The sequence below is a fragment of the Phocoena sinus genome, chromosome 4 (assembly GCF_008692025.1).
Source record: "Phocoena sinus isolate mPhoSin1 chromosome 4, mPhoSin1.pri, whole genome shotgun sequence".
NCBI lineage: Eukaryota > Metazoa > Chordata > Mammalia > Artiodactyla > Phocoenidae > Phocoena > Phocoena sinus.
This window is the reverse complement of record NC_045766.1, coordinates 86,096,264-86,109,666: the sequence shown is the minus strand read 5'-3', so window position 1 is coordinate 86,109,666 and position 13,403 is coordinate 86,096,264. Positions and strand designations below refer to the sequence as shown.

General features: G+C 40.1%; 1 protein-coding gene across 7 annotated transcripts in view; it reads left to right on the top strand.

Moving 5' to 3' along the window:
* The window catches only part of TMPRSS7 (transmembrane serine protease 7), a 42,292-nt gene that overhangs the window by 18,564 nt on the left and 10,325 nt on the right, over nucleotides 1-13,403 (top strand). For 6 of the 7 annotated variants that reach the window (XM_032631102.1, XM_032631095.1, XM_032631100.1 and 3 more), the window contains 3 exons: nucleotides 6,405-6,511; nucleotides 9,646-9,782; nucleotides 12,254-12,361. In XM_032631102.1, coding sequence (XP_032486993.1) covers nucleotides 6,405-6,511; nucleotides 9,646-9,782; nucleotides 12,254-12,361 — 352 coding nt within the window. The remainder of the gene's footprint in view (nucleotides 1-6,404; nucleotides 6,512-9,645; nucleotides 9,783-12,253; nucleotides 12,362-13,403) is intronic. The other variant, XM_032631098.1, reaches the window with a different exon arrangement.

Sequence of the window (13,403 nt, the reverse complement as noted above, 5' to 3'; positions counted from 1 at the left end):
CAATGTCTGTTGTAACTTCTCCGTTTTCATTTCTAATTTTATTGATTTGAGTCCTCTCCCTCTTTTTCTTGATGAGTCTGGCTAACGATTTACAAATATTTTTTATCTTCTCAAAGAACCAGCTTTTAGTTTTATTGATCTTTGTTATTGGTTTCTTTGTTTCTATTTCATTTATTTCTGCTCTGATCTTTATGATTTCTCTCCTTCTGCTAACTTTGGGTTTTGTTTGTTCTTCTTTCTGTAGTTCCTTTACGTGTAAGGTGAGATTGTTTATTTGAGATTTTTCTTGTTTCTTGAGGTAGGCTTGTATAGCTATAAACTTCCCTCTTAGAACTGAGTTTTCTGCATCCCATAGGTTTTGGATCATCGTGTTTTCATTGTAATTTGTCTCTATGTATTTTTTTAATATAATCTTTGATTTCTTCTGTGATCTCTTGGTTATTTAGTAATGTATTGTTTAGCATCCGTGTGTTTGTGTTTTTTACTTTTATTTCCCTGTAATTCATTTCTAATCTCATAGCATTGTGGTCAGAAAAGATGCTTGATATGATTTCAATTTTCATAAATTTACTGAGGCTTTATTTGTGGCCCAAGATGTGATCTATCCTGGAGAGTCTTCCATGCGCACTTGAGAAGAAAGTGTAATCTGCTGTTTTTGGATGGAATGTCCTATAAATATCAATTAAATCTATCTGGTCTATTGTGTTATTTAAAGCTTGTGTTTCCTTATTTATTTTCATTTTGAATGATCTGTCCATTGGTCTAAGTGAGGTGTTAAAGTTCCCCCAATATTATTGTGTTCCTGTCAATTTCCTCTTTTATAGCTGTTTACAGTTGCCTGTGTGTTGATGTGCTCCTATGTTGTGTGCATATATATTTATAATTGTTATATCTTCTTCTTGGATTGATCCATTGATCATTATGTAGTGTCTTTCCTTGTCTCTTGTAACATTCTTTATTTTAAAGTCTATTTTATATGATATGTTTATTGCTACTCCAGCTTTCTTTTGATTTCTATTTGCATGGAATATCTTTTTCCATCCCCTCACTTTCAGTCTGTATGTGTCCCTAGATCTGAAGTGGGTCTCTTGTAGACAGCATATATATGGGTGTTGTTTTTGTATCCATTCCGCAAGCCTGTGTCTTTTGGTTGGAGCATTTAATCCATTCACGTTTAAGGTAATTATTGATATGTATGTTCCTATGACCATTTTCTTAATTGTTTTAGGTTTGGTTTTGTAGGTCCTTTTTTTCTCTTGTGCTTCCCACTTAGAGAAGTTCCTTTAGTATTTGTTGTAGAGTTAATTTTGTGGTGCTGAATTCTCTTAGCTTTTGCTTGTCTGTAAAGCTTTTGATTTCTCCATTGAATCTGAATGAGATCCTTCCTGGGTAGAGTAATCTTGGTTGTAAGTCCTTCCCTTTCATCTCTTTAAGTATATCATGCCACTCCCTTCTGGCTTGTATAGTTTCTGCTGAGAAATCAGCTGTTAACCTTATGGCAGTTCCCTTGTATATTATTTGTCATTTTTCCCTTGCTGCTTTAAATAATTTTTCTTTGTCTTTAATTTTTGCCAGTTTGATTACTATGTGCGTCAGTGTGTTTCTCCTTGGGTTTATCCTGTATGGGACTCTCTGCACTTCCTGGACTTGGGTGGCTATTTCCTTTCCCTTGTTAGGGAAGTTTTCTTCTATAATCTCTTCAAATATTTTCTCGGGTCCTTTCTCTCTCTCTTCTCCTTCTGTAACCCCTATAATGCGAATGTTGTTGTGTTCAATGTTGTCCCAGAGGTCGCTTAGGGTGTCTTCATTTCTTTTCATTCTTTTTTCTTTATTCTGTTCTCCAGCAGTGAATTTCACCATTCTGTCTTCCAGGTCACTTATCCATTCTTCTGCCTCCATTATTCTGCTATTGATTCCTTCTAGTGTAGTTTTCATTTAAGTTATTGTATTGTTCATCTCTGTTTGTTCTTTAATTTTTCTAGATCTTTGTTAAACATTTCTTGCATCTTCTCAGTCTTTGCCTCCATTCTTTTTCCGAGGTCCTGGATCATCTTCACTATCATTATTCTGATTTCTTTTTCTGGAAGGTTGCCTATCTCCACTTCATTTAGTTGTTTTTCTGGGGTTTTATCTTGTTCCTTCATCTCTTACATAACCCTCTGCCTTTTCATCTTGTCTGTCTTTCTGTGAATGTGGTTTTTGTTCCACAGGCTGCAGGATTGTAGTTCTTCTTGCTTCTGCTATCTGCCCTCTGGTGGATGAGGCTGTCTAAGAGGCTTGTGCAAGCTTCCTGATCAGAGGGCCTAGTGGTGGGTAGAGCTGGCTGTTGCTCTGGTGGGCAGAGCTCAGTAAAACTTTAATCCACTTGTCTGCTGATGGGTTGGGCTGGGTTCCCTCCCTGTTGGTTCTTTGGCCTGAGGTGACCCAACACTGGAGCCTACCTGGGCTCTTTGGTTGGGCTAATGGTGGACTCTGGGAGGTCTCACCCCAAGGAGTCCTTCCCAGAACTTCTGCTGCCAGTGTCCTATTCCCCGCAGTGTGCCACAGCCACCCCTCTCTTCTGCAGGAGACTCTCCAACACTAGCAGGTAGGTCTGGTTCTGTCTCCTATGGGGTCACTGCTCCTTCCCCTAGCTCCCAGTGTGCAGACTACTTTGTGTGTGCCCTCCACGAGTAGAGTCTCTGTTTCTCCCAGTCTCCTGTCAAAGTCCTGCAATGAAATCCCGCTAACCTTCAAAGTCTGATTCTCTAGGAATTCCTCCTCCCCCAGGTTGGGAAGCCTGACATGACACTCAGAACCTTCACTCCAATGGGTGGACTTCTGTGGTTCTCCATTTTGTGAGTCACCCACCCAGCAATTATGGGATATGATTTTACTGTGATTGCGCCCCTCCTACTGTCTCATTGTGGCTTCTGCTTTGTCTTTAAAGATCATGTTTCTCAATGGAAATCATGTAAAAAATAATTTGTGACCTGTAAAATATCTTTGCATTTAATAAAAATGACGAAGAACTGCATGACCTAAGTAACAAAAATATTGACTCAAGTCATGATAAAACCTTTTCTGCACAAGAGTTAATTTTATCATCCTCAATCCTTCTTAGTGACTGGTTTGATTTCCAAATCTACTGAAGAACAATCAATTCCCTTCTCAAACTCACTTCTAGCTGAGTTTTTAAGGTCTTATTTATCTGAGAAGGATTAACTCTTGCTCCAACTTAAAGCTCATCTGATTCTTCTCCCAAGCTCTCCTGTCTGTTCAGCAAATGTTTGTTGAATGTCTGCTGCATGTCAGTCACTGTACAGGGATGCCTAGTAGCAAGGTTACCAAAGTCCTTCTCTCACAGAGCTAACAGACTACAGGGCAGGAAGGAGATATTAAATCAATAAAACCAAAAAAGGACTTTGTGGTTATAATATGTTGTCTACATTTGTTTAGTACTTCAGTGTTTTCAGCACACATAATTTTATTTGCTCTTCAAAGCATACCTCTGATGTAGGAGCAATATTCTGGTCGTTTTATAGATAAGGAAACAGAAATGGGGACAAAGCATTTGCCAAAGGCCACTCCAATAGTAAGTGACCCATGTAGGATTAAAAGGGATCATGCCCCCTCCATAAATAAATTCAACAGCCTCTCCTTTTCTGGGCTCCTAAAGATGTTCAGCTTCCCTATCTGTCATAACATTCACTTATCTGAACATTCATCTCCCTCTCTCTTCCTTCTTTTTGTTTTCCAAATAATCAGTTTTGTTTTAGAGTCTTAGAAGAAAAAGTAAAGCAGTCCCTTGAGTTGTTTTATCACAGATGTCATCAGCCCAGCACCACCCAGTTAGGTCCACCAGACATAAGCAGGGATCACTGTGGGCCATGCAAGTTCACCTTCTCATATCACACAGGAAATAGATGGGATTCCCTAGAAGGGAGCCTCTCTTCCATGCTTCTGTGGCAAGTATATTTGCCAAAGAATTTTCCAGTGCTCATCTGAGGTGGGTTCTTGTGTTGTGTGTACACGTGTACACAACCACTGGCAAGTTAGGGGTGACCAAAAGTAAGGTATGTCCTGCATTTTGTTACCACCACTGACTAGAGAGATATTTAAATACAGCAGGTCCAGATCAGAAGAATTCCTCTCCTTACTTGGTTAAAGCTCCCAAAACAAAGGTACAGCATTGGGCAGTGGGAACAGAGAGTACAGAACATAGAGGGAAATAGCGTACTTAGTAGTTTCACGTTTCTCGTTCATTTGTTGAAATAGCTTGCAATACTTTGTGAAACTGCACCTCATCCATCCATTTATCAAGGATGGTAATATCAGTAGAGTCTCTTGGCCAATCTGAGCACAAAAGTAGAATAGTGTATGATTCTGTGTCAGCGGAATCAGTGTGCAAGGGGACATATTTCCTTTCACTGTGGAGAGGCTTTTTGCGTGGGGTGCATATAAATCCATTTTGTTTCAGCACTCTGGAACTCAGTGAAAATGCCCAAGCAAGCTTCTTGGTGGAGGATTGCATTGGAATATATTCTCATGCTATAAAATTTAATTGATTCCTTAAATATACTTACTATCTTTCCGTTCACATCTTTTTTTCTTTTTTTTTAATGTGAAGAAATAACCAAATGACAAGAGTGAAAAAAGTGTGATATGTGTTCTCATGAGCCTGTGAGTCTTATGGTGAATGAAAGACAATCCTGTTCCTCTGGGGTTCCAGACATGGGTTTCCAGGCAGTGCTGAGAAAAGGGAGGCCTTCAGAGAAATGCAGGACTGGTTTGAGTTTCTGGTCTGTGTTGGGAAATTTGCTTGTCTTTGGTTAGTCTAGGTTTCTTCTTCTATAAGATGGGAATCATACTACCTGCCTAAACCATGTTGTTATGTTTAAATCGGTCATAAAGTGCCCAATCCATTTCCTCTCAAAGGTAGACTAAGGCGGGAGAGGAGCTATATTTAAACACAAGTTAGAAGGAAGCACACCATACAGCAAAGAAACTATAACATATAATATGATGACATAACTGAAAAACCGAATGTCTGTCAGAGCAATAAAAGTTAATGGACAAAACTCATCTGTTAAAGGGATAAGACAGTAGGATTGAATTGCAGAGTATTACCTAAAACTTAACTGTATGTTGTTTTTAAAAGACAAAATGAATTTAAAAAGTGATTTAGTAAAGTTGAAAATAAAAGGATGGGCAATATCATACTAGGCGGATGTAAACAATCAGAAAGCAAGGATCACAACCTTAATGCCAGACAATGCTGGAATTACGGCATTCAGTGGGAAAAGGAAGGCAATCTGCAGTGATAAAGAGGGCGATCCACATGACGATCTAATTACTACAATTATTTATGCACCAGAGGATACAGCGTTAATACTCACAAAACCTACATGAAGTGCAAAGAGAAATGGAGAGTGCTTCAATAAGAGATTTTCCTTTCTCTTGGTTCATGACAGAGACAGTGGGGGACAATAAATAAGGCTAGGAAGAGTATTAAATCATACAAATAATGAGTTTGGTAATATATATAAACAGAAATTACCCTTTTAAAAAAATGACCTTGGGGCCTTCATAAATTTGATCCCAACAAAATTGTTTGTAAATTAAAAAATTAAAAACTATACTGCAATAAATAATCTGTTATCTAACTCAGATAGAATTTAAAACCTTGAAAATAGAGAAGCCAAAATTCTGCTCCCTGGAAATGTAAGCACTCTCTCTTAAATAATTCCTGGGCTAAAGTGAAAATTAAAACAAAAATTATGGCATATCAGATGTGATGTATGTGCATGTCATACAATGCCACAACAAGGCCAGTTGCATTGTGTGTGTGTACGTGTGAGTGTGTGTGTGTGTATGCGCTCACTTGTGCACTTACCACATAAGTAGCTGCTTCCCTTGTTTGATCTCTTCAGAGAAGATGTAGGGATGACTCAGAAACTTCTGAAATACCAAGGTTTAATATGAAGAGGATGTTGATTCATTCCTCCTTTATCTAAAGAATCAGAATAGTGCCTTAAATAAACTGTCATTGTCATCTAAGGAGGAAAGTGTGTAAACTTGCTAACAAGTGGGTGTTTTCAAAGTTAAGCTCACTTACTTGGAGGAAACTGAAACCTAGAGGTGATCTAATGTATCTATCTCAGCTCATCACACTGGGGCATCACAGCTGCTCCTTGAGCACAGGGTGGGCTGGGGAGGCAGCTCACTTCCCTCTCTGTTGTGCTCTCCTCTTCAGGTCAGTTTGTTCAGGGGAGCTGGTCTACCCCACCAAGGGCCACAGGGCACAGAGAAGAAAATGCCCTTAAAATAGCAAGCCCAAGAAATGAGTTCTGAGTAACAAAATCTTAGTCTGAAGCATATTCTTCAATTGAGTCATTTTTCTGACTTACGTTTGTTTTTCATAGACTCCCCTATCAACTCTTGGCATAGCACTGAAATTCCATAACTATTCAATAACCAAGAAGAGTATGAAAGGCTGTGACCATGGATGGTGGGAAATTAATGAGCACATGTAAGTGGTTTCCATATGTGAAGAATCTAATGAAAAGCCTCACCCAGTAGTTCAAAGCCTTGGATTCCTTTCCCCCAGAGAGTCTGCACTTTACTATTTACAGATAGGGGAACTGAGGACTACAGGAGTTAAATAACTTGCTCAAAGCCACTCAGCTCATAAGAGATTAACCCAGGATTCAAGTCCTTATGGCTCCCAAGTCCCTGTTTCCATCACTGCTCTGTACTGCTGGGCTATGGATGTACACGCTCCATACTTTACAAAAGTAATTGGCAGAAAAACCATTGCAGCCATGGAGGAAAATAGTAAATAGAAGTCCTGATGATTACAAAAGCTAGAAACCATTAGCCAATTCTGTTTAGTAGGAGAAAGAAGCTGAGAGAAATTTAGGCACCTGGGCTTCCTGAACTGATCTAGAAGGTCCTTACTCTCTCCCTTAATTCATCCTTTAGCTGTTATTACTGTTTACTTGCTTCTAAAGTTATAATAGGTCTTGTATTAAAAAAAAAATACAGGATGCCCTGTCTTTGCCAAATAGCTTCTCAGTTTACTTTAAGGAAACTTGTGAAGTTAGCCTGAGGGACTTGTCTGCTAATTCTTTGCTCACAGCTATTCCATGAATGAAACCTTCCCTTTCTAAATGATTTTCCTGAACAACCTTCTTTGATTTCATTTAGACTCTTAGATGACTTGCTAAATAGTCATTGATCCTAGAATCAATGACTTGGAATAGAATCTCCCTGATTTAATGGTTTTCTTGGATCCATTATTAACATGTGGCTTGTACTCCTTTTGGGAGTATTTTTGAATCAAGCGTCTATTAAGTAGGAGGCAGAAGACCTAGGTTCAAATTGCAGCCTTGCTGTTTAGTAGCTACATTAACTAGGACAAATTATTTAATCACTTTGTCAGTCTGTAAAATGAGGTAATGAGGTGGGGTTTTTCGGTAAGAATTCAATGAAATGATGCTTACCACACACCAGAACGTCTTAGCTATGATTAATAGGATTGCTAAGGAAATGACATTGGATGCATAAATACTATGGAATGTGCCCCAAAGCTTTAAAGATACTGCATTTTGGTATTTAATTAGAGGTCCAGAAAACAAATCTTTACAAATCTATTGTAAGCTTGTATGCTTAAAATAAAGCAGTGCTTTGAAAATGAGATGCTTTTCCCCCCTAAGTAGCAGCCCCTGCCACCCATGATGTATTGCTGCCAAAATATGAATAGTTTCCTCCTGCAAATACCAGGAAAGCTCTCTGCCCTAAATACTTTCCCTGAAGGACCAGCTCTTCATTTTGTCTTGTGGGTTGGCTGAAATTCTATCAGATTCTTTTGATACTAGTTGTACCCATGGGATTTAAAATGCCAGCCCTTCCCATTATCCGTCCTTTTCATTAGAAAGGCTCTGACGGAACTAATTCCTGGCACCTTGCTGCTAAGGTTAGCCTAAAGGCTTTGGGTCTGTCATGGAGAAGGGAGAAAAAGTAATGCTGAGACCAGGAAGCCTAGTGATCCTGAATTCAGAGAACATAGGGGTGGGGCATGAGTGCTCAGGGCAACTAGAATGCAGTAGACAAACCTGAAGATATGGACAGCCTTCCTAAGCTTTTGTCCAGCAAATTTCCGGAGGGCAAGGCTATTGGTGCGTTAGAAAGTGCTAGGGTTTAGTATCCGGTGAACTGGGTCCTAATGCTACTTCTGCTTACTAGCTATTTGAACTTTAACAAATTACTTCACCTCTTTATGTCTCAGTTTTCTTACCTGTCACGTGTCTGCCCATGTAAACTAACACTTGCTGGGTTTCTCCAATCTCTCGCTTTATTTTACTTTCATTTCATAAACCACCACTATGCCCCATTACATACTGTCCCCCTGTAAACTCCAGCCCAGGCATGGTTTCATGCTTGACCCCTTTCCTCTTAACTCCTCTTTAATGTCGAAGTGAGGCTAATCTTTGCAAGAAAACTCTAGTAAATATTAACGGAGAATTCCAATAAAAACTATAAGATACAGATAAAAATCATCATGATTTTAGAATGCAGGCTTCTGATCCCAAGATGACCAACTAGAGTAGACTCTGGCCCCAAGAGCTTGACTAGGCTTTCAGGCACCTCTCAGATGCTGGCTTCCGCTTAGCCAGGTGGCCACCTGCAGCTGCTGTCTCTTCTTCGTATCCCAGGAGCTGGTCTATCCGCAGATCAGCTCCTGAACTTCAGCCAATTGCAAAAGATTCATCCTGAAGTATACGTGAATGCTTTGAACTGTAAAATGATAGGTTATCCCCATGCTCTTCACACTGAATGCCAACATCTGATCCATGAAATGTGTGGTTCCCAAATGCTCTGGGGACCTGGAGTGATGGGCGTTCACAGATTCCAGTGGAGGACGTCCCCCTTCAAGCCTAGTGTCTACTGTTTCCCTTTGAGAAACAATAGACACCTGGAAAAGTCTTGCTCACACAAGGCAGAAGCCTAACTCACCGTGGGCCCCAGTGTAATGGTACTTCGTGTTCCGCTAACGGCAGTGCTCATGCAAGGATTACTAATAGGAGGGACATTTTCTCCTAGGTGATGCAAAGCAAAACCAAGGTAGGGGAATATTGCAGATAGACATCACTATTTTGAAATTTTGCCAAGGACAAGCCCTGAAGTGCATATCAGAGTTCAATTTAGATTGAAAGATTGTTGTCTTTTGCTTTAAGTGTCGCTGGAATTCTCTGCGTGTTTTCAACCTGAGTTCATGGGTTCCACTCTGCCCCACAGAGAGGTTTGTGGCCAGAGTAGGCAATTCTTTTTTTTGTTAGGCAGTTATTTATGTTCAAAGAAGAGAGAGGCCTAGGAGAATTAAACCTGTATTTCTTCTAATTATAAGTATTGGTGAGGAAAGCAACAGGTGACAGTTGGTAGTAACGCTATTGTTTTATTTAGCAGAGGAGAAAATCAAGGGGACAGAAGTGACTCAATGACAATCACTTAGCATAGGATGGATAACTACCATCAGCTCTACCATAAGCATCTCCCTTTATGAAGCTCAAATGACCAAAGTATCAGTGAATTCGCTGTTGACAGAAGACAGGAATGCAGTTGACAGGCCCTCATGCTGTGTGTCCCCCTACCCTTACTCCTCAGGTACTGCGGCTCCTACATGGATCACCAGACGATTTTCCGAGTGCCCAACTCCTTGGTTCACGTTCAGCTTCAGTGCAGTTCAAGGCTTTCGGACAAGCCACTTTTGGTGGAATATGGCAGTTACAACATCAGTCAACGTAAGCCGGGGATCAGCCCCTTAGAAAACCGTAATGAAGGGTTAAACAGAGGCTAACACTTTATGACTCTAAGCATTGAGAATTTAAGGAATGAAAACTGCTTCTTTATTTCTGCTATTGACTAGTATACTTTTATAATAATATTTAAATAACTACATAGTAGGAACAAACTATATGATAAGTGCTACATACAATTATGTATTTATTATGCTGGAGTTTAAATTATAGAAGAAATAATATCGTTGCTTGTTACAACTGAAAAATAGTTTCTTACGTGATTCCTGAAATATAGGACAATTTCTTGATTCATTGTTCTTCTTGCTAGCCATAATGTTTTGTAAATATGAGGTTTACGCCAACATTTGATGGATCGGAGGGCAGCAGCTGCAACTCACTGTGGCTTCTGATGCATAGAAGGACTGGTCTTTCAAGGAGAGTCCAAAGAGCAGCCTGCAGAGTGTTGAACTTCACACTGAGAACTGCTGGAACAGTGGCCAGGAAGCGGTCAGCAGAAAAGGCAATGTCTGAGGGAAGTCATTAGTGCTGGAGAGAGTAGATACTGACTCAGGAAATCCTCAACTCGTTTTTTTTTGTTTTTTTTTTTGTCTTAAATGGTAGCCTCTGTGGTTTAATAATCTAATTGTATTTTTTGTAGTAGAAATTAAAATATATGACAATTCAAATAGGAGACTTTCATCTGTATTCCACCTACAGTCACTTCTCCTGCCACTGGGATGCCACTCTGTGCTTGGAGAAAGAGTGATTGTGTCTCAACCCATTTTAAAAGGGGGAAAGTAAGAGTTGACCACTTAGGAATCCATGAGGTTAAGTCCTGAGAGAAAGCTCAGTTAGACCCTTCCTTCTTTGCCAATGCTAACATACCTGCTTCTGGATTCAGAATTATTATACTTCTGAATATCAGAATATTATAATTCCCATCAATGATACAGGTAACTAGTAAGCCATCTTATTTTTAACTCTTATTTCAAACCGTGAGTATTTCCTAGGAGCTCATGCTCTCCATCGTGTGCCATTGAGTTAGTGGTTGACCTGACCATGCACCCTCCCCATTCTTTTGCACGAAGCACAGGCTAGGTAGCTAATAAAGAACAGAAATTTATTTCTCACAGTTCTAGAGTCTGGAAGTCCAAGATCAGGGTGCCGGCATGGTTGAGTGAGGGCCGTCTTCCGGTCTCAGACTTCTCGTTGTGCCCTCGCATGGCAGAAGGGGTGAGAGTGCTCTGTGCGGCCTCTTTTTTTTTTTCTTTTTTTTACATCTTTATTGGAGTATAATTGCTTTACAATGAAGTGTTAGTTTCTGCTTTATAACAAAGTGAATCAGTTATACATATACATATGTTCCCATATCTCTTCCCTCTTGCGTCTCCTTCCCTCCCACCCTCCCTATCCCACCCCTCTAGGTGGTCACAAGGCACCGAGCTGATCTCCCTGTGCTATGCGGCTGCTTCCCACTAGCTATCTATTTTACGTTTGGTAGTGTATATATATCCATGTCACTCTCTTGCTTTGTCACAGCTTACCCTTCCCCCTCCCCATATCCTAAAGTCCATTCTCTAGTAGGTCTGTCTCTTTATTCCTGTCTTACCCCTAGGTTCTTCATGACATTTTTTTTTCTTAAATTCCTTATATATGTGTTAGCATGCAGCCTCTTTTATAAGGCAGGCACTCATTCCATTCACGAGGGCTCTGCCTCCATCACTTATCACCTCCTGAAGGCCCCACTTCCTCCTACCATCACCCTGGGCATTAAGATTTCAACATATGAATCTGGGGGCTAGGGAACACAAATATTCAGGCCACGGCAGAGAGAAAGGATTTATTACTACTATCATGTTTAGCTATAAGCCCAGGATTAAAGATTCCATTCCAGGGAATGGATCTTTGATGAGTAGCCTGGTTGAAGTGCCCTAGGAGTCCTGAGTTTTGAAACCAGTCATTAATCTCTCTAGGTTCAACTTCTAAGATTAGTGGTTATTAATACATTTTGCCATAGAGATCCCTTGAAAATGTAATTAAAGGCACAAACCCTCAGAATAATGCATCTGGTCATAGGGGATTCAGAAACACCAGAAGGCCATTTAAATTCCCCGGGGATTCTAAAGACTGCACACTGAGCATATTGGACTCAAAGGCATCTTCCAGCTTTCTCTTTCTTCAAGTCTGTGATAAAGCCAGGTTGCTGAGTCAAGGATGGAGGTGTAGGAGTTTGTACGTGTGACCTGGCTGCAATGTCGACTCAGAGCTTCTGGTGGATTAGTTTGATTTCTTTGTTCTTGAATACTCCTTTTTGGTCTTTCAATTACCAGCTATAGCTTCGCTTTGATGGAGAAATTGTATAATTACTACCGCTATGTTGCCACTCAGACACTTAACAATTCACATTTCTTTGTTAATGTGGTCTGGTGACTTTTAGGGACCCACACAGATTTCCTATGTCTTATTGTCTCTAGCCTGTCCTGTTGGATCTTTTAGATGCTCCTCCGGTTTATGTGTCCCTCAGGCCCAGCGCTGTGATGGAGTAAATGACTGCTTTGATGAAAGTGATGAACTCTTCTGTGGTGGGTATTTAAGCTTTTACTATGACTTTCTTAGGAATAAATAGCTTGTCAGGACCACTGTTGCTGCTAATGCATACCCTGGGTCCTTGTAGCTGTTATCTACTGCCACATAATAAACTATTCCCCAAACTCAGTGGCTTACGGCAATCATTTGTCCTGCATCATTCATCTGTGTGTTGTCTCAGGTGTGACCAGTCTAGGCTGGGCTCAGCTGGGTGGCACTGCTTTAAGCTGTGGAGCCTCCTGAGCTTGGTTCTTCTCAGGTTGGGGTTGGTTCTACTCTTCATGGTTCTTTTCCTTGTCGAGCCAATGGCCTGGCCCTGGCAGTGGTAGAAGAAAAGGAGGGGTGACCAAAAATATAAGGTTCCTCTTAAGTCCTGGGCTTGGAGCTGGCACACCATCACTTGTGTCATATTCCATCGGTCAAATAGCTGAGGCCATAGTCAAGGGGCAGGGAAGTTTATTCTGCATGCTTTGGGGCCATGGCAAGGGTGGGGGATGCATAATACTATCATAGAGAATGAGGATCTATGGTTAGTAAATCAATCAGCCACAATCTTAAACATAATCCTATTTTAAAGCATGGATCTTCCCTCTAGAAAGAAGTTCAGAATCTGCAGAGAAGTAAACACTTCCAGCATGCTCATTTATGGAGCACAGGTGTTGAGAATAAAAGAATTGATTTTTTTTTTTAACCTGTATAGTTTTCATCAACATCACATTGGTAATAACTAAGTGGTGGGGTATTGGATAATCTTATTTTGGGCAGAGAGTCTCTGTATTGGTTTTTCATTACTATTTGCACCAAATTCCTGAATCGATCTCCAGTTTCAGGGAGCAAAATGGGGAGAATAGTTCACTGGACCATATGACACCACTGGCAACACTTTCTCCTAAAGATCCAGAGTTTAATTCCAATGCAATTGCAATGATGAAGCTATCTAATCTTTTTCATATTTTGGAGAAATATTAAAGTTAATATAACTAGCTGAAAAATTATGTTCATAAAAAATAACCTGTAACTCTACACCTTTTTTTTTTT